The 21,996-nt window shown below is 33.8% G+C and overlaps 4 protein-coding genes across 4 annotated transcripts; all 4 read right to left on the bottom strand.

Annotated features, from left to right (window-relative positions):
• Window positions 1–3,499: 3,499 nt before the first annotated feature.
• Window positions 3,500–6,286, bottom strand: LOC145742421 (uncharacterized). The gene is made up of 3 exons (XM_082560199.1): window positions 5,755–6,286; window positions 4,442–4,881; window positions 3,500–4,279 (listed from the first exon to the last, which is right to left on the bottom strand). Exons 1-3 carry the CDS (start codon window positions 6,284–6,286, stop codon window positions 3,500–3,502), a joined length of 1,752 nt encoding a protein of 583 aa, XP_082416325.1.
• A 369-nt stretch (window positions 6,287–6,655) lies between these two features.
• LOC145742420 (uncharacterized) lies at window positions 6,656–7,063 on the bottom strand. The gene has a single exon (XM_082560198.1). The coding sequence runs from the start codon at window positions 7,061–7,063 to the stop codon at window positions 6,656–6,658; it is 408 nt and encodes a 135-aa protein (XP_082416324.1).
• Window positions 7,064–10,940: 3,877 nt separating this feature from the next.
• Window positions 10,941–13,520, bottom strand: LOC145743222 (carbohydrate sulfotransferase 11-like). The gene is made up of 6 exons (XM_082561137.1): window positions 13,304–13,520; window positions 12,902–13,104; window positions 12,507–12,616; window positions 12,202–12,402; window positions 11,921–12,058; window positions 10,941–11,839 (listed from the first exon to the last, which is right to left on the bottom strand). The coding sequence occupies exons 1-6, from the start codon at window positions 13,458–13,460 to the stop codon at window positions 11,491–11,493; spliced, it is 1,158 nt and encodes a 385-aa protein (XP_082417263.1). The 5' UTR covers window positions 13,461–13,520; the 3' UTR covers window positions 10,941–11,490.
• A 2,616-nt stretch (window positions 13,521–16,136) lies between these two features.
• Window positions 16,137–21,727, bottom strand: LOC145742419 (integrin beta-2-like). The gene is made up of 15 exons (XM_082560197.1): window positions 21,690–21,727; window positions 21,098–21,287; window positions 20,729–20,860; window positions 20,479–20,628; window positions 20,211–20,300; window positions 19,871–20,011; window positions 19,672–19,780; window positions 19,322–19,517; window positions 18,966–19,111; window positions 18,357–18,544; window positions 17,876–18,001; window positions 17,539–17,660; window positions 17,222–17,352; window positions 16,960–17,126; window positions 16,137–16,342 (listed from the first exon to the last, which is right to left on the bottom strand). Exons 1-15 carry the CDS (start codon window positions 21,725–21,727, stop codon window positions 16,271–16,273), a joined length of 1,998 nt encoding a protein of 665 aa, XP_082416323.1. The 3' UTR covers window positions 16,137–16,270.
• Between the last annotated feature and the right edge of the window lie 269 nt (window positions 21,728–21,996).

Below are 21,996 nucleotides of genomic sequence, written 5' to 3'. Positions count from 1 at the left end.
ACATAACTTTAAAAAATAAAAAAAAATTAGTGGTTAAATTTAATTACTCGCAAACGTCGACCGATCCTGGCTTTTTACAACTTTCCATGAGCGCCACCTCGACTTGATCTCTTTGACACTGACACCGCGCCCCCTCGTGTCCAATATTACAGTCACACACTCCGCATACGAGGGAGCCATTTGTGCTGCAGTGGGCGCTGTTAGGGGTTGGCGTACTGGAGCAATCACATTCGCACAAGAAATCTATGTTTATTAAATAAAACAATTTCTAAAATGTTATTTCACAAAAAAATTATTTTTAAAAAAGTAAAAAAAATATGTTTATATTTATAAAATTGTATTTTTGAAACAATAAAAGTCGATAAAATTTAAAAGGTCTGTCAATATATTTTATACCGAAGTAAATGGCGACTTCTTCTCTAAGAGAACTTGAAGTAAATATAAGCGGAACAGTTGGTTTTATTTCCGGGCAGTTGATAGCTGTTGCAGTAAATTCATATACAACCTATTATATTAAATACGATAAAAGGGTAAAGTCATGTGTAGGGTTTGTCTAACTATACCCCACGTGACCAACAATAGGTTGATCGGAGAATAAAATACGCCCCTTGATCACAGATTGATCTCAGCTAATATAAAAATAATACCGATAATGGGCCCAGAATTGCAACTGTCTAACTCGACTGATACAACAATTGAAATACTCTACAATGTATTCAATATTCAGTACACAAGAAAAACAATTAACAAAAAACAATACTGGCTTAACACTTACAAATCAATATTACTTTAAAAAAAACTAACTAAAGACCATTTATGAATTGTTAGAACAGGGCGAATCGTATTCTAAATATATGACGTACTAAAAGTAGAATTCCAAAATTATTCCAAGTTACGATACAAATAAAGACAAAAAAGGCGAAACACAAATTACGTGACTAAGAACGCTGGAAAAAAGGGAAAAACTTGAAATGACCAGGCGATAAGGCGATCCAAAAAGAAGCGCACAATAGCGGCTAATGGTGTCCAACCGAGTGTGAAATTGTATTTAAAATTAATGAGAAAATATAAATCAGTTTTCATATAAATGGACTTAACATTCCGGCCCCAAATGATCGCGTACACAACAAAATATACGAAGTCATTTCACAATAAACAAAGTACATTATATCAAAAACGAAACCAATATACACTGTGAGCATGCAGCAAACAGTATGACGTGAGATAATCGTCAAAAAAGAAAACATTACATTATAATAATATACGATAATCGTACACATCAAAGGGTAAGAAAATACAAAAGTTCATATGAGTGACATGAGGTGAAATGATAACGACACATGCAATAATGAATGAAAGAAAAACGCGTTTTAAGTTATTGCTGCGCTTCGAGAAGGCACAGCTTTCTAATATCCCGCCAAAGGACCGTTGTGGCGGTTTTTTACACGCACGCGTCGTACAAGTCCATTACAGTCACTTTCACATTGTTCTATAATTTCCTTCGGCCAGTATCCTCTTTTAATTGTGTCATCCACAATCAACACTACGTCACCAACAGCAAAATTTCTCACGGGCCGAAGCCATTTTTGTCGCGATTGTAAAAGCGGCAAATATTCTTTTAGCCATCGCGTCCAGAATTGATCGACGACTAGTTGGGTCAGGCGCCATGACTTTTTATAACCATCCGCTTTTATAAATTCTCCAGGGGGCAATGACATATCGATTGCTCCTTTTAAAACCATACTTGGAGAAAGCGTTTGCAAGTCTCGCGGATCATCACTAATAGGAGTTAAAGGTCGGTTATTCAAGATCCTTTCAACTTCAGTGAGCAACGTCATGAGACCGTAGTCGTCAAGAACTCGTTCACCGGTGATTGAACGTATAATTTTTCGAACTGTTCTTATTATACGCTCCCATACTCCGCCTTGATGGCTTGCAGCAGGGGGATTAAATCTCCAATCTATTTCATTCTGCAACATAGCATCATGCATTTGTTTTTTATTCCATTTCCTTATACCCATACGCAATTCACGTTCGGCACCGACGAAATTAGTGCCGTTGTCACTAAAAATTTGTTTCGGTGTTGGCCTTCTTGAAATGAACCTTCTGTATGCATCTATAAAGGCACTTGTTTCAAGCGACTGTGCAACCTCAATATGGACTGCTCTGGTGGCCATACAGGTAAAAACACATGCATATCGCTTAACTTGGCTCCGTCCCAGCTTGACAGGTATGGGGCCCATATAATCGACACCAACACAGGTGAATGGTGGCCTGTTTGCAGTAACCCTTGATGAGGGTAATGCAGCCATCATTTGTTCACCGATTTTCGCGTTCCATCGTCTACATTGTCTGCAGCTTCGTAGTACCTTTCGAACAGCTGCCTGGCCACGCAAAATCCAAAAACTTACCCGGATAGAGGCTACCACATGCAAGGTTCCGGAATGACCTTGACGTATGTGATGAGATGAAATAATGAGGGCAGTGACAGGGTGGTTTGAAGGCAAGATCATTTGATGCTTTGCATTCCTATCAACCAAAGACTTTTGTAATCTTCCTCCAACATAGATTACATTATTGACCAAAATGGGTGACAACTTTTGCAACGAGCTGAGAACTTTTGAATTGCGAAGTTCTCCTTTACTCATTACTACAGGCGACTGAAAGTTCTCATGGTTAGAAAGCAACTTAATAACCTCGGGAAAAACGTCGCGCTGAACAGCATGTACAATAGCAGTAGTGGCAGCATCTATCTCCTGACGACTAAGAAAATTGGTGTTAAACAAAGTTGAACTTGCTGCTAAATTTCGAGTTTCAGCCTTTCACCTCAGGTATTGCTTATAACGAAGAAGCCATGCCACGCAGCGTTGTAATCGGGAAAAAGATGAATAGCGAGAAAAAAGGCGCTCAATGCCAGTGCTGCTAATTTCTTTTGTGAAATCGCACTTTGCTGGTTCTTGTTTTAACTCAGGATCGTCGTTGACAAGCGCTGGTAAAACTTGTGGGCGAGCGGGCCATTCATTAACAACTTGACCCAAAAACTGCGGGCCATTAAACCAAATTTCGGCCTTATCTACTTTGTCTGGCATAAGACCTCGAGATGCTATGTCACACAGTTTAGAAAGACGGTGAATAAATTCCAATCTATTGGCAACGAAAGTGTGGAATCGTGTTGATGTATTAAGAATGTATTGAAGCACCGTCGTCGAATCCGTCCAGTAGAAAATGTCGCCCAGCTTATACTCAAGCTCTTGCTGAATTAGCGTGCTTAGTTTTACGGCAATAACAGCTGCCGTAAGCTCAAGTCTCGGCGTGCTTACAGGTTTCAAAGGTGAAACGCGAGACTTGCCCATAAGAAAAGAACATAAAATCACATCATGCAAATCAACAACACGAAGATAGCTAACGGCTCCATAGCCAATACTGCTTGCATCACAAAATGTGTGCAGCTGAATACTTTTTAACATGCTTAAAGAAGACTTAAGGCATCTGGGAACGCTTATACGCTCCAAAGGGTTAGATTACGTAACCATGCATTCCATTTAGTGATATGACTGTTAGGTAACAGATCGTCCCAACCTACTTGTGAATTGCATGCTTCCTGCAGTAATTTACGTGCAGGTAAAATGAATGGTTGGGCAAAGCCCAATGGGTCATAGACCTGACTTACCATAGAAAGAATACCACGTCTAGTGGAAGGATTTAATTGAACGTTTACCTTCACCTTAAAACAATCAAGGGCGGTGTCCCAATAAACACCTAACGCACGTTCAGTTGACAACTCATGTAAATCAAGATTTAACGTTGACGATGCCAACTCTGCAGAAGGAACAGAAGCAAGTATAGTTTTGTCGTTACTAATAAACTTAGTTAAATGGAAGCCGCCGCTTTTAAGAAGCGGTTGAATATCACGTAACAAATACAAGGCTTCATTTACACTACTACACGATTTTAACATATCATCAACATAAAAATTTTGCCTTACAGGACTCAGGGTTTGTTCGTTCGCACCGGTCAGGTTGTCGTCAGCTGTCTTACGTAATGCAAATGCAGCGCAACTCGGCGATGACGTCGCGCCAAAAATATGAACGTTCATGCGGTAATCAACCGGAGTTCGCGACAGGTCGTTTTCTGGCCACCACAAGAACCTAAAGGCATCCCGATCATTGGGATCAACGAACACCTGGTAAAACATGCCCTTTATATCTGCAACTGAAGCGATTTTTTCCTGGCTAAAGCGCAAAAGTACGCCAACCAGATTATTAGTTAAATCAGGCCCCTGTAACAAATAGTCATTAAGAGATAGGCCTAAATGTTTAGCAGCACAATCAAAAACAATACGAAATTTAGGCCCTGTAAAATGGTGAGGTATATAATATTTAAAGTTACTTAAATTCCTAATTTCACCATCTAAAATCATTGTGGCATGGCCACTATTTACATATTCAGTAACCTTATCCCTATACCTGGAAAAAAGTTCAGGGTTAGCTTGCAATTTCTTCTTTAAGTACTGAAGCCTTCGTTCAGCCATTTTCCGATTATTCGACGGTCTTGCAAGATCGTCCTTCCACGGTAATCCAATTTGGTAATGACCGTCAACCTTTTTAACGGTCGATTTCATTATTCCCAAAGCCCTTTTATCCTCTATTGAGGCCTCATGGCGTTGAACGTCGTTTAAATCCTTAAAGTCTTGATTAAACGAGTTGACCAATATTCTACAAGAAGCGTCAATGCCATCTAGGCTATGTAGAAAATTGATTTTTCGTGCATTGTTATCTGACCTATTAGAGTAGTCAGAACCAAATAATGTCCAGCCAAGCGCTGTATGCAGGCCAAATGGCTGACCAGGTTTACCCACACGTTGCTCCTTCAACCTAAAGGCTTCATGTACATTGTTACTGTGGCAAGCGCTTAATTCTTAACCGCTTTCCAACGGGTTAAGTTTATACGAGTTCACCGAGCCGACACGTCTTCAAAGTTGGTTCGGGCGTCAAGAAATTAACGGCAAATGACGACGTTTTACGGGTCAGGCCATAAACAATGCAATTTAACAGGCCAAACAACGCAATTTATCAGAACAACGCACAAAACAATGCCAGCAATCAGACTTCTAACCGCTCCAGGCCGGTTCTAAAACGTCATCGCAATAGAAGAAACCAAGAAAAGGACGACTCGTATAACTTTCCCGACGCCACCTTGTTTTTATAATTATCCCGCCTTTTGGGTATATAAGCTTGTATTTTATTTTATAAAATCACTTACGCTCTGACGCTCTTGCTCTTACGCTCTTACTCTTACGCTTACTCACTTAGTTGCTTAGTTTTTACTTACTCGCCGACTCTGAAGTTTAGACAACAGCAGTCAAGTCTGGCCTTATGGCCGGACGCATTAATATAAAAATGTAATGTCAGTTTTAATTTAGTATCGCGCATTTAGTGTAATCAAATACTTGTTTTATATTATTCGTGTGTACAATATAACTCGCAATCCTTAGTTAAAAGTTTGTTATTATCAAGTTAAATTAATCAGAAAGCTTAGGTGCAATTCTAGTTAAACGGAGTCTTGAATCTTAAACAATTTATTAATTAAGTAGTCAGGTTTATCATAGACTTTAGCAATAAAGGCTATGATAGAACCTGTGGTGACCCCAAATTAGACAACTAACAATCCACAACCCAAAATTGAATAAACCACAACAAACACCACTATTAATATTATTAATTTAATTAAAACGTTAAGAAAACCCTACATTACCAAGAAGCAATTCAATTTTTGCGTTCTTAAGTCTCGGAAACGTGAGATCATTAAGATGCGCGTAGCGGTTTGCTACATCTTTAGTGGGTATACTTTCACTTACATCAACCAGGTCGTTTAAAACAATAAGCTCGTCTACATTAAATGACTCGATTTCATTAATGCCTTGAATATGCATACCTCCAACAATGGTATCATATTCGGTAAGTGAATTCGCTGTAAATAGCTGTACATGGCGGTCGATTTTGTTAAGCCCCAATTGATGGGCTAACGTTTTAGTACACATACTTGTGTCGGAACCGTAGTCCAAAAATGCATAAGTTTGGACGATTTTGTTTGGGTCGCTGCCCCAAACCTTTACTGGAAGCACCTTGAACCGTTTCACATTTTTACTTTTCTGTGTACCGCAGGCGGTGACAGCTCTTTCTTCGGCGTTCTCATTATTTGTAGGTGCGTTTAAGTTTTCATTCGGTTGTGGTTTGTTGTAATGAAGCAAAGTGTGATGTTTTTTGCTACATGTTTTGCAGGCCATTGTTGTCGGACAATTGTTATTCATGTGGCCTTCTCTTAAGCAATTGAAACACAACCTTTTATTTTCACGAAATTATATCGATCGATCGACGTTTTCATTTTAAAGATTTCGCAACGCCACAGCTGGTGTCCATTCCTACACAAAGGACAGCATACAAATGATAATGGCGCCGAACTTTTCTCCTTCACGTTAAAGCTCTTGCTGGCAGGCCGATTTGATTTCGATTGAAATTGCCTCCCTTTCATGTCGGAAAATTTTTTATCGCATTGCTCAAAATGAATGCGCTGGTAGTAATGCCTTGATGATCGGGCCAACTCCCTTACGAACTGTAACAAATCATCGAAGGTTGTTTTCCTACCGGTTCTTTCTTTATCTTTTGAAATTTTTTATAAAATCACGCCGCACTTGTTCGGGCAATCGTCGATAGATTTTGCTTATTGTCTCACGGCTGTTTAATTCGGACTCATAGCCTCCCGCATTTAAGGTACAGCTGCAGTAGTACATGCTGTCTGCCAATTTATTCCAAGCATCGGAATCTGACTCAGAAATGTGAGGCCCAATTAGTATGGTTTCCATTGCCGCCTCCATGATAAGATCACTGGCACGAAACTTTTCATCAAGTCGTGATCTCGCTTCTCTGTAAGCCTCTGTTCGGTTACGAATAACTTTGCAACCTTTAATTGCCTCAAACGCCTCGCCAGTGCAATACTTCAACAAAAACTGCAATTTGGCGCCGTCATCCGATATTTTACAATCTATAAATTTATCAAACTGCATGATGAAAGAATCATATTCTAAAATGTCGCCATTAAAATTGTCAATCGTAATTCTTGGCAAGGTGGCGTCTTGCGCTAAGTAGCTTGGCAAATATTGGCTACGGGGCACACTTTGCTGGGTTTCTTTGACAATAGGCGTGGAATCATACACCGTCCCCGTTTGGGTAACTAAGATAGGGGTCGGGTCACTCCGTTTGGGTGATAAGCTGTTAATGGCTTGATCAATCCCCAAAGCAGCTGGTGAAGCGAATTGTCGAAGCGAAATTGATGGCCTTTCTACGAATCCGTCAGACCCAAAAACGCTACCCTCTAACTTCGGTTTCAAGAACTTTCTTAAAGGGTGTCCTGACACAAGCCCCTATTTTGCAATACCCCAATTTTAACAAACCGTTTATTGTAGACACTGATGCTTCCGATCACGCTATTGGTTGTGTCCTTTCACAAGAAAGTGAAGGCACGGAAAACGTGGTTGCCTATGGAAGCCGAACCTTGTCGAAAGCTGAAAAACATTATTCGACAACCAGAAAAGAACTTTTAGCAATTATTTTTGCAACGAAACTGTATAAGTGTTATTTAATGGGAATACCGTTTACAATCCGAACCGACCATTTCCTCTGCGATGGCTCTAGAAGTCTAAAGATCTTTACGGCCAATGCGCTCGTTGGGTAGAACATCTTGCAGAATACGATTTTAAACTGATATATCGCCCTGGAGCCAAACACGGAAATGCCGACTCACTAAGTCGATTAGAACCGGACTCTCCAGGTTTCCCTTACCTGACGGAATGCAACAAAAACAGCACACAAATAGAAACGATTGATTTTCAATCAGATTTCGGTCTAAGTGCAAAGGATATTGCTGCAGCACAACAACAAGATCAAAATATAAGACCAATTTTCACATGGTTTCGAAAAGGGACAAGGCCTAAATTTCAAACAATAACAAAACAATGAACAAAGTTGGGATATCGCATTATCGGCAGTGGTAGCGACTTACAATGCTAGCGAACATGAAGCAACTGGTGTGTCACCACACTACCTACTGACAGGAAGAAAACTAAGGCTTCCCGGTGACCTTTATGTAAGCACAAAGACAGCTAGTTCATACCCAGTTGAACTAGAAGAATTGCGTGATGGCCTGCTTGTGGTACAAGAAATTGCCTGCGAAAATTTACAACGTCACCGAGAAGACATGGTCTACCAGTATAACAAGAGACAGCATGGAAATGTATTTTCGATTGAGGACAAAGTTCTTCTTTCTTATCCAGTGGTTCCCGTTGGAAAGTCAAAGAAATTTAATCTTCCTTATAAGGGGCCATTTACAGTCACGGATATACTTAACGAAGTTAATAACACCATTATCAATAAGGCTGGAAAACTACAGACTGTCCATTACAACCGGCTAAAGAAATATATGGCGTCTGATACCGATGGCACCGACGAATCTTCGGAGAACGAGGCCGATGCTCCACAATTAGTTGACAACCAGCCATTTATAGGCCATACCTGGTATTCAAGAAGAAGTAGAGAAGTCGTGCCGACACGGGCACAAATGCCTGAAAACGTTAATATACAAACGGAAGTACCAGTTCCTACGCCGGCACAAACCCTCGAACGGTTACCGAAGCGCACCAGAAAACGCACTCGATTTTACCCCGATGTTGAAGTTCTCAACTGAACACATTTTCTTATGTATTTATTTTTTTTGTGTTGTTTTTAACTTTTGCCACTTTTTTCTTTAAGTATATGTTTTGTTTTTTTTACTAGAACATATTGTTTGTAAGATATTTTTATTAGCATTGTTTACCTCTCACCATGCATGTTTTGTTATTTTTCTCTTTTATAGGACACGTTGTTTATAACGCACTTTTTTGTTAATGTTATTTACCTTACATTGTAATTTATTTAGGTTTTTTTTTGCTGTTTTGTAACATTATGCATATATTTGGTTCATAAAAATTTGCCTTTGTTTTCGTTAGTATTTTTCCACAGGAGTGGGTCCAACATAAGCTGGGGGTGTAACATTCTGTAACTTTGTTGATGATATATAGTGCGGGTTGCCTTATTGGCCTATGGTGGTGCAGACTGTAATCAGCGTTGTAACTCTTTGTACAGTTTTGGGGAAAGATAATTATTATAGTCACGTGACATCGTTGGTCGACTTGGTTTTTAATTTTGTTCTGGCAGTTCTGACTAGAGTGCTTCGTGTACTGACGTGTTTATTTTTGTTTCTGATTTGTGACTGATATTGTATATTTTAGACTCTTTTAGCTTTGTGTTATCTTTTAATAATAAACCGTAATAGTTTTTATATATAGTTCACTCTACTACTAGCAAGGTTACAACTGGTCTTCCGGTGGGCCGTTAATACAGGGTCGGGACAAAAACTGTACCAAATTTAGTTGTTAGCTTTTAGATCGAAACAATTTGGTTACAGTTGCTATAAGGTAGTTCATAAAATTTAATTAACCCTATGTCTCTAACTATGTGATGAAACATAAACTTGACAGGTCGGATTAAATATGTTATTTCGCGAAGATTAATCATTTCATGACCAATCCTTGGTACGAGTTTATTCGGGTTTATCAAGGTCAAGACATTGCAATACAGCAGTCGCTTTATTCATGTGAGGTATAAAAGCCCATTGTTTTTACTGTTAAAACACCGATGCAAACATACCTAAGTCAGACGTGTTCGTCTACCCTTATAGTAGACGAACAACTACAGTTGTCGTTATTATGTTAGTTGTTATATTGTAACTTTAACTTTAGAAAAAACGTAGTTTTATGAATTAGCCTTTCAACTTAGTTTGTTATATAATTATTAAGTATATGCCCGTGTTATATCTTTCGTAGTACGTTAAATACAATATGAGAAACAATTAAATTTCTTGCATCATATTCTTATAATTTAGACAAACGCTAAAATTTTTTATTTATTTTAATGCCATATTTAACCAACAACTTAAAATAATAAATAACTAATCTTCGAATAGTTAGATTTATCATAAGACTTAAGCAATGAAGACTGTGGTAGTTTCTGTGGTGACCCCAAATCAACAATAAACAATTAATAACCGATAACCAATTGACCTAACCAATATAACTATATAAATATAAATCGAATTAATCAACCCCTACAATCGTTAATACGTTTAACTACTTTATTTGGGCCACAAGGCTTATCTCCAAATTGCCTTAGTCATACATTTTCACCGTTTTAGTTTGTTTTGAGACCAGGCTTTTTATCTTCAACAGTAAAACTTTTTGCTTTTAACAGTTTAAGCCCGTCAGACCTACTAAAATAACTGTAGTACCTTCTGTGCAGATGTTTTAGCGCCATTTTAGACGTGTGATAGCTTGTTGAAGGGATCGTGGAACAATTAATTGATAAGTTTCGGATTGATTGTAGAATGAAATCCATCTTCTATATAATATGTCATCCTGCAGTATAAGGCTGCCCCATTGTTGATAATAGAAATAAGCGGATTTGCTCCTTTCAAATTACTTTTTATTTTTCTTTCGGTTAATTCTTTTTTTTTGCGGGCTTCGTTATCGTTCCCCCCTCCTTTTCCTATATTGCATTCAGGTAAAACGATTTTCTCTGCAGGGTGACTAACTTTCTTTGCAGTATCCTCTAGAATTTTATTTTTATTTGTTTTTTTACCAACATTATTTGGTTTAATCATTTTTAAAACTTCTGTTCCTAGATCATTAATTGATAGTGTCATCGTTATCTTTAACAGAGAAATCTCTCAAAAAAAATCAATAAAACAAAATTATATGGAATGGCAGACACCAAAACGAATTTAAATTTAAAAATACAAACGGAACTGAATAATCAAAAACCGAACTTAATTTTAGGAGTTGTTAGTTGTATAGTTAAAAAAAAAATGTTCTGAATTAAGTTGTTTAAAAATTGCTGTAAATATTATCGTTTTAACGTTAGTAATTCAATGACATGGTAGCCATTTTCGAACTTTGGTTAAATATTGCTAATTTATTATATATGCATATGAGGTTAACGTTTTTTAGATATTAAAACTGTTTAAAATCTGTAGAAAGGCCAAATACACCACCGCTATTACGTCTTCAATTAAAAGAAAATAAAACAAATTAAATATACTTTTTGGACCACGGCTGGAAAATCTTTAGAGAAAACGCATTTAAATTAAGTAATTAAGTAACAACACTCAAAAAATGACACTTTTATCATTTATTCTCTTATTGCTTATATAGTTGTTAAATGGAAGCTATTGCTTAGGCAGAAGTGCATATATGTTTAGGTTATTAAATACTACATGCATTTTTCTTGCATAAACTTTTGAAAATTACTTTTATTATTAAAAACATTGTATGCATATGAAGACTTCTGTACTATTTTAGGTTTATAAAATTTTAAATATATAATTTAGTAATATGCTTATTTGCTATGTGTGTCCTTGGTATAAATAAGGATCATAGTCAAAGATGCGAAAATCATCATAATAAATTTTTCTTAAAGATTCAACATCTTTTTCGGATATTTCTTTAAATGCGTTTACTGTTGAGTTTTGTTTTACTGATGGTATGCGTTTAGGAAATCGTGTTATTCCCGACGTAGAAGCATTATGATGAGATTGTAAATAGTCAATAAGTCTGTTTGATTCAATTGCTAAGTTGTCAAATCGAATCACATAGCTGTAGTTGAATGCACAAGGCATGCACAGATTAGTTTGAGGTCGCCAGTGAATGTCCATTGAGTTTACTTTTGCTGGTGTATTAAAACTCAAAATGTATCTAACAACGAAAAAGTTAAAACAATGTTTTATTAGATTCTAATGAAGGTGATTATAAAGGTTTATCTATATGATAGCTTACTTTATAAACTGTGAAAAAGAAATTTTTCCGGTTCTTAAGATTTCTGAATACTTTAAAACATCATCTTTTTGATCTTTTGTTAAATTGAGAAAATCTGACGAATTTTTGATAATGTTGATATTTCCGGTCAATTTTGCCCTAGTAAAACCACGTAAATTATATAATATTTTATCATTAAATTAATAAAGTTTTATTAGTAGTAAAACTTTTTTTTTTTAAATCGCAAGTTTGTTATATTTGTAATTTATAATGTTTTAAAAGTTGGGTTTTTCTAATCATACGCGTTATTTATGCCATGCATGTGGAAAACAGCTTGACTTCGAGCAATGTGTCTTCCAATTCCCATTCTATAAAAATCATAAGGATCTTTGTCGGAAAATTTATCGTGATGTGCTGATACCAATCTTTCAAACGGGTGACGCGTTACTAAGAACGTTAAATATTCTTTCATTTTTGTTCTTGCTTCTTCGTCGGTTTTTAGTCTGTAATTTATAAACATGTAAATTAAACAAAAAGCAACAATATTTTTTTTTATTGTTATTAAAAGTATTAAAAATTTTTTTTTTTATAAATTAAAAATACGTACTGGTCAAAATGTTTGTTTGGAATAGTTCCATGATCTACCATAGTTTTTGTTACTTCGTCGGTGTGACCGCCCAATTTCAACATAAGCTTTTGCCAACTTGTGCTTGCAACCTTGAAACAAATGCAACAAATAAATTTTACAGTTTGTTTGTTTAAGAAAATACTACTTAGCCTAATTTTTGTTATTATAACGTCGTCCGGTTAATTCATTTTAAATTTAAAATCTAAATACTGCTATGAAAATTCCCATGGAAAAAGATATCCCTAATAACTTTCCTTATGTTTATTACTAAAAAAACAAAAAAAAACTCTTCGGTGAAAAGCTTTAAAAAACATTCAGGAACTTTTTAAAGGGGTTTTAGAATTAAAACGATTTATAAAATAAACTATTATTACCTTTGGAATTTCACACATCACTGTCTTTATTTTATCATTATATTTCATTGTTTTGGTTCTTATTAAAATTATTGAGCGTGCTTGCATGTTTGAGCACTGCTGTTGTATTCCAGCCATTCTGGTGTGATAAGGTTCTTCTTGTGAAAGGAAATGCAAATACTTATTTCTTGGTTTCTCAATTATGTTTTCTCTGGTTCTTAATTCTAAAACGGCAGATTTCACCATGGTTAAATTTTTTTTTAAATAATTCGATGAACTTTAATTAAATTTGGAGGTCTTTTAAATAATTTGTTGAAAATTAAAAACATAAAACTGTTTTTGTTACTTAACCAACAAATTAACGAAATTATTATTTTTGTATTGTTATATTTTTTAATATTGCCCTGAAATTTAATAAATTACCTTTATCAAACCCGTTTTTCGCGACTCTTGTAGGCAAAATTTTGGTTGCATCAAATATTTTAAGATAACTTGCAACAGAAGTTATTCCAAAAATCCAAATAATTCCAAGAAGAATGACATTTTTGTTGCCTTTCATAGATTTATTAAGACAGCGCATTTTGTTTGTAAAATTAATTTGCAGTTTATAGCAAACTAATAAAAAGCCAAACCCTATTCACCTGCTGGGAAAACACCGAACAACTGTAGTTAATTTCTAAATAAATATGCTTAAAATAAAAGCTCCCGCAAAGCGATAAAATCTAATGTGAACCTATAAAAAAAAACTTACTTTATTTTACTTGTTAAGGAAAAACAAATTAAAAATAACTATCTATTTATAAGCACAGTATACTAAGTTAATATAGGACTTTTAGTTTAAAAAACACGTATATACTTATTCTAAATAAATAAGTTGTAAAGGTATGTCAATACCTTCGATTTTATTAAATTTTAAAATGAGCTGTTCTACTTATACTTTAATGTTTTTTACCTGTATCTAATAACCATCCGTAGGCACATTTAAAAGTGGAATGAAACTGTTTAAGACTTTTGTTAGTTAAAAAAAAGGTATTGTGTATGTTTTTAAAGCTTTTTAACAAGCTTAAATTATAAAAAGAATACTAACCTTATAAAATCTTATTAAAACTCAATACAAATATGTAATACATGGTCACTACTAAACCCAATCAATAATTATTTCAATAATTAATAATAATTATTACTTGTAAGTTTTGTTTACACATCGCTATCTTTTAAAGTTTAACCACGGCTTCTCTTATAATAATGGCTAGTTCTTTGTGTATTGCATTTTATTAAAACTTTTATACGATTCTATTTGTTTTAGATTAGGTGTAGCAACACCGGTTGTCTTAAAACTTAAGTATACTTAAAATTAAAATGTATCTTGAAGCTAAATAACTCTAAATTAACAAATGCTCTTACACTACTATATACTAAAGTCTAAAATCTAAGAAAAACTTATATTTATTATATGATTAATTTTTATAGAGAAGTAGGCGAATACCATGGGGCAATACGGGAAATATAAATATTTTTAACCGATTTTATTTATAAAAATTCTTTCTAAACCCACTATATTATATCTTAACCACCTTTAAATTCCATACGTGACTTTATACGACTTTGTTTTAACATAAAGTAGCCTAAAAGGCTATAAATATAAAAAGAGAATTAGCTGTGTTTTTTCAAAGGAATAAACACGCAGTTCTTTTTTCTTAAAAAAAGTGAGAGACAATCACAAAGGAACAAATTGTAACGCCGAATTTCAACTTACAAAACTAAATTTTTTAATTAAAAAATAGTGTTTAAAATAATTTAATTATTTTAAAAAATATCTTTAAATATAATACCAATTGTTTTATATTTATTTAATAAATTATTATGTCAAAAAAAAATTTAACCCTTTAGACCTTAGTTTAATCAAATAATTGATCTAAGTTTAATTGCTTTATGTCGACCTTTGATTTTTAATAAAACATTGAATCTAATAATTAAAACAAAATTTTTAAACAATAGTAATCATTATCGGACTAACTGCCATCCAGCGGTAGGCAACTTTTTTGTGTCCTTCTTTTAATAATTAACTATTTAAAATAAAAAAGCATTTTAGTTTACACGCATCATAGGCAATCTTACATTATAACAAAACTTAATTAAACGGCAATAACGCCCACTGCTTAATGTAACTCAATTTAAAAGAAAAAATTTGATAAGTTAACCACGCTAGATTGTTGAGATCCTATTTAAAACTTTTAACGTCACACTATTGTGATTTTCACAGAGTTAGTCATCCCTATTATCTTTTTATCTTTGTGGCTTTAGAAAAAGAAAAAAATGACCCTATATTAGAAAGTATCTTGAATGATCACGTATAGTTATTATAGTCATCGATTTATTAGTAAAAGAATATTAAACGACGCAAACCTAAATTTTTTGTTTGTTTAAAAAGTTTTTTAACATAACTCCGTTTTTATCAAAATACAGTAGGCCATAACCCGGTATATCAAACCTTTTCAACCACGCATTTCCCGTGTTATTATAACAGCATATAATAAACTTCTCCATCTTATGATAACAATTTTTTAAATTTATACTAACAATTGTTACAAAAGTTTTTGGAACTTTAAAGTCACTTACTAAAACAAAATCTGCTTTGTAGAATTTTCAAAAACTAAAAATCTAAAAAATATTCAAGTTTAACAAAGTTCGAAGTCAATTACTGACCAAAACACATTTTTTGCACTGTAATTACAACACAAATGCCCATATACAATGCCTTTTAGAATTGCACGTAATTATTATTAATCACGTGACCTCTTTTCATCGAACTGGCATAAAGAAAAAGTTTTTTATAAAGACGTGGACAATTTATTATTAACAACCTATTGTGAGACTTGGTCAACGAATCGCCATTTTAACAATTTTTTTCGAAACATCAATCTAAGTCTTACAATATAAACTCAATTTAAATTTTTGCTCAGAAATATTTTACATTATTGTATAGAAATAATTTAAATTCTAACCCAATAAATAAACATAAAACAAGAAATTTTAATAAACCACGCAACAAACCACGCAACCTAAAAGCATTTCCATCTTCTTTTTTTTAACTTATATTTGCACAATAATATTACAAAGCACAACTTAAACGAAATACGAGAGACATGATATAGTTATATTAAAAAAAGAGACAATAAAAACAGTTATTTTTTTTTAAAACGTTTAAAAATAAAAACAAAAATAAGTAAATACAACGTAAAAAAAGACAGTTCACAAAAATATATATACAAAAAAAATTATAACTTGAATTTTATTTTTAATTTTATTTTGTTTTAGGGAATATAAATTTAGGTTTTTGAATGAACACAACATTACTATATACGCTGTTATCGTAATAAAAAATTGTACTCATTGTTCATCCCCGCCATAAGACGGGTTTTCAAATCTAGAAGTGGGTTTTTGAAACACTGGGTTGATATCCTAAAAAAAAAAACATTTTACACTTTGCCTATTTTTCACCTGATTACCGTTTTGCTTTAAAACGAATGGTCACGCTGACCGCTTCAAAATGGGTTGGACAATATGTTTTGTCTCCTGGGCTGTTTTATATAACGCTTAAAATGGATAACCTTTAAAATACTGCAGTAAACGAAGCGCATCTCCCAACCATTTTAAAGCGGTTAGTGTTACCAATCCTTCTTAGAAAAAATGTTTTAAGATTGCTGTTATTTTGCTTAACATAGTAATTCGCGTAAAAAATAAAATTCCCAGTGTAATCGTATCACGATTTGATTGCTATTTACCTCTTTTAATCAATTAGTTGCCTTGAAAAGTTGGATTTTCAAATCTTGAAAACGGTTTTTCAAAAGTGGGATTTTGTCCCTGCGATGCAAAAATTGTAATCAGCTGCCTTATTTAATTTAAGCTGTTTATTATTGCAAATGTTTAAGGTAAAAAATATTTTTTTAAGTTTAGTGCAAAGAAAACTTTTTTTATTCGGCAAAAGTATAAATTATTAAATTGCTTGTTTTAAGTGACATGCACTAATTAAGTATGTGCTTTAGTAATTTTATAGCGCATATAAATTAAAGTAAAACCTTTGTCCATTTTGATTTTTTCATCTCGTTCTCAAAGCTTAACCACTCCCTCTTATCTCTCATGGTTTGGTATATCTTCCAAGCAATAAGCGCAATCAAGCCGAACAAAACAATACCTGCCACTATAGGTAACACGATAAATAAGGGGTTCGTGCCTTTATCACAATCTGAAAATAGAAATATATAATGTAAGTTTTAACAAGAATTTCATTTTTACACTTGGTTCGAAATTGTGCGATGCCTTTCGTAAATTTATCTTAACCTGTTTCGGGATCAAGTGTTTTAACTAACAACTGAAAGTTGTTGGTCGTTTTTCTCCATACAACTTGATACGAAATACTGCAGTCACCCCTTAAACTTTTTGAAGAACAGTCTTCAGGTGGAAATATATCTCTAAACATTTAAAAAATATTAATTCCTAGACAGTTTGTGGAACGTCTTAAACAATACTTAAGTCTACAATTATTAAAAAATTGTATTATTAAAACTAAAAATTTAGTTGCAAATTATATATATAATTCGTTAATCTTTTTGTATTTTATTCCAGCAAAATGTTTTTGTGTTTAGCAAAGTACTTACGTATCAATATCACTACACACCGAAGGACAGTTGTTTCCACAACTTCCACAGTTGGTAATTGAAACCGTCGTAGCGTAATCGATGCCAACACAATCTTCTTGACATACTTTGTCAAATTGTGTCTAAAAAAGAGAACAAGTCAATACAACCTTAAATTAAATGAAAATTTTGGCTTAAAGAGTGTGTTCAACTGTAATTACAGAACCACATAATTTTTTGTGATTGTTGTACACAAAGGTGCCCTAATTAATGCCCCACTTAGCATCGTAATACTGATTAAAAATGTCGTATAAGCATAGGTAAAACTATTTTTTTAGGAGTCGAGTTGTATAACTACCTCACGATTTTGATGAGCTTTGTTGATGCAGAATGCACATTCCTGGTAATTTTGTTCCGTACACCCCACAATAGGGCGACATTTTGGACTAACGCACTCATTACAGTATTTTCCGCTGTAAATTGTCTAAAAGCAATAAAGACTCATAAGTTACAATTCCACCAATTGGCAAAAAAATTGGAACCAAAATAAACGCGTTTACTATTTTTTTACTATTGGGGTATTTCAAATTTGTTTTTATTTTATATCCTGAAGGTATTTTTAAATATGCCTTATTTTTTAATAAATAAAAACTTTTACATATACAGTTTATATCAATTAAAATAATTATAGTTTACTATGTGTAATATATACACGAAATAGTAGGTTTTTATAGGTGTATTCTTTCCTTAGATTATATATAACAAAGGTAATAATGGTAAATATAAGATAAGGCTAAAGTGTAACCACATCAAAATAAAAAGCAAGTTTAATAATATACCGAGTCGTTGTAACACGCACAGGTGTGACATTCGCAAACTCCCTCTCCACTGCATAGTTGGGTGTCGTTTGGGGCCATGCAAAGATTTTCGTGACAAGTACATGTCCCGTCTTGTTCGTTATTTGTCCACCCATTTCTGCAACGGCATTCTGGCGTCCCACAGTTCACGCAAGTGCCTTGGTCGCTTCCTTAATTAAAAAAAATAAGAAAGGTAAAACTTTTTACTTCTATTGTTATTTAATAACAAAGGAAAATCTGTGGCCCAACCTTGTTGGGTAACACATTTACTTGTGGTTTAGACAAAAAGAGAGAAATGTGGTTTAGACAAAAGTACATAACAATGTTGATATAAAAACAAATAACGATGCAACTGTTAAAAGGAGAAACGCTTAACATTTATTAAACATTTTTTTTTAAACTATCAACATTTTGAACTAAGTTAATGGAAATTGAATAATTAAAGTCACGCCATACAAAGTTAATTATAAATGTGCCCTGCCCTTTATGGTATAAATGTGTATAGTTTTTCCGTTATTGTAACATTCTGTTGCTTTGTTTCTAAAATTAGATGCGATCACACCAACCCTTTTTAAAGATGGGAGAACTCACCACCACATAACGCTCCGTTGCCAGCATTTGAACAACCCTTATTACTACATTCGCAATATTCTTTATCGTCTACAGACCCTGAAAGGGCAAAGTTTCCGTATCCTTCATTACATACACATGACCCACATTCGCACTGGCCTTGTCCCCTTTGAAAAAAAATATTGATTTGTATTTGATATTGCTAGAAAGTTTTTGTTTTTCTTATTTATATACAAAGGTGTGGTATAACTTACACACTTAGTCACAAATTCTTTTGCTATATTTTTACGTGATAACACTACGCTTGACTAATTATCTTTTAATTTGTCGACATAACTTTAAAAAATCAAAATAAATTAGTGGTTAAATTTAATTACTCGCAAACGTCGACCGATCCTGGCTTTTTACAACTTTCCATGAGCGACACCTCGACTTGATCTCTTTGACACTGACACCGCGCCCCCTCGTGTCCAATATTACAGTCACACACTCCGCATACGAGGGAGCCATTTGTGCTGCAGTTGGCGCTGTTAGGGGTTGGCGTACTGGAGCAATCACATTCGCACAAGAAATCTATGTTTATTGAATAAAACAATTTCTAAAATGTTATTTCACAAAAAAATTATTTCTAAAAGGTAAAAAAAAAATATGTTTATATTTATAAAATTGTATTTTTGAAACAATAAAAGTCGATAAAATTTAAAAGGTCTGTCAGTATGTTCTATACCGAAGTAAATGGCGACTTCTTCTCTAAGAGAACTTGAAGTAAATATAAGCGGAACAGTTGGTTTTATTTCCGGGCAGTTGATAGCTGTTGCAGTAAATTCATATACAACCTATTATAATAAATACGATAAAAGGGTAAAGCCATATATGTAGGCTATAAATGATTCTTGCTACTTGAAATATTGTACTCTGTAGCTTACCTCACTGCCAATACGAATCTGGTCACAGCTTAGACTGTTCGGTATCCAGTCAGGATTGCTCGGGCACAGTACTCGATAAGTTAAATCTATTTCAGTTGGTTTGTTGTCGTCAAGAGACATGTCTAATTTTTCTTTTAGTTGCTAAAAAAATGTTTATGTTGTACCATCATGGGCATAACAATTTGTCATAATAGTTTTTTTTTTGAAATTGGTAAAAGTATATAACAACAGGACACTCTAACAAAGAAAGAATTAGTCAATTTAATACAGCCTAACCAAAAAAAGTTCAGGTTTATTATATAAGGTACTATTAAGGGGCTAACCAATTGACATTGCTTACGTTGTAGGCTGTTGAAATAATCTCAATAATATTACTTGAGTCAGCCTCCAATTCATCAACAAATGAGTTTGGAATTAAATCTTTAAGTCCCTAAAAAAATATATTTATAATGTTTTAGGAAAGCCTATATTTTTAAAAGCATGAATTTTATTTTAATCTTGGAATTGTTCTTTGATATAAAATATAAGTAAAAAGTTTGATAAATTTAAAGGTTAAAAAATACCTTCACAAAAAAAAAAAAATCACAAAACACAGCTGGTATTCATACCTCGTAAAGACCGCGTACTTCTTTTGTAACTGCAAAAATTGGCTGGATTTTGTTGTCTTTAAACGCAGCCCTTAGCTGGCCTATAGATGGGTAATCTTGTTCTTGGCTCTTGTCATAAACAATTGCATCCGGAAGATAAGGATTAGCACCCTTACAAAATATTTTTTGAGTTTTGTGTATTGATAGGTGAATGTAAAACATATTAAAATGAAAAACAAATTTGCTTTCAAAATAGTTTTGTATTTATTACCCTTCGCAAATGACATTTCATGTCGTTGGCTTCTAAAATTGCTGCTAGTTTTCCATCGAGAGCCATGTGGAACGAGGCATCAGTTGTAAAGACAATCAGATGTGTAGAATCCTCTCTCCAACCAATTTGATCCTAAATAAAAATAATATTATCCATTGAACTTGTTAAAGTAGCTTATTTTTAACTATAACAGCATTGGATTTGCACTAGACATAGCACCCACACATCGTAAGTAAATCCTCAAGCAAGGCACCGGTTTTAAAAATTAAAACTGGAATCTAATTAAGGTAGGGTCTAATTAAGCCGATTAAAATTCGTTATCTCGAAGGCCGTTTATGTAATCAGTAAATATGATAAGGAAAAACTTACACCACACACAGCTATTTGCATTAGAGCGTCAAATCCGCCCTCCGGTGAATCAATGTTTCCAGAAATACTAGTGTTTTGTACACTACTTCGAAAGTTGTCCAAGTTGCTGGAGATAGACTGTTGATGTTTGAATCCAAAAGGCGGAGCGCATTCCGGGTTCTTTTGATTTTTAGCGCATGGATTTTCAAGCCTATTAGAATGTATTATGAAATTAGTATACACTACATGTTAACTTGTTAACAGTAGTTTGTAGCCTGCCTTTAGTATTATTACAAATGAACATAGAGATGCCTGCTTAAAGGGATTTTGTTATAGTTTTTTGTCTGACGTAAATTGCTCGATACGTAATCATTGATTGTTTAAGTTCTTAGCTAACAACATTTGTATGTGTTTTTATTTTTGACTGAGTACTATAGTAGTTACAGTGTATATATATGTTAAAAAATATTGTGACCTGTAAATTTTATTCTATTTAAATATAGTTTATTTATAAGGTATTTATATTGATATTAACTGATTAGTAACTGCACTTCTTATATCTGAAATACTTAAACTTGGACATATTCAATCAACTTTTTGTAACTCTTTGTACCGTTTTGGGGGAAGATAATTATTATAGTCACGTGACATCGTTGGTCGACTTGGTTTTTAATTTTGTTCTGGCAGTTCTGACTAGAGTGCTTCGTGTACTTACGTGTTTATTTTTGTTTCTGATTTGTGACTATTATTGTATATTTTAGACTCTTTTAGCTTTGTGTTATCTTTTAATAATAAACCGTAATAGTTTTTATATATAGTTCACTCTACTACTAGCAAGGTTACAACTGGTCTTCCGGTGGGCCGTTAATACAGGGTCTGGACAAAAACTGTACCAAATTTAGTTGTTAGCTTTTAGATCG

This window comes from Corella eumyota, chromosome 2, assembly GCF_963082875.1.
Source record: "Corella eumyota chromosome 2, kaCorEumy4.1, whole genome shotgun sequence".
NCBI lineage: Eukaryota > Metazoa > Chordata > Ascidiacea > Phlebobranchia > Corellidae > Corella > Corella eumyota.
This window is presented reverse-complemented; position numbering and strand designations above follow the sequence as displayed.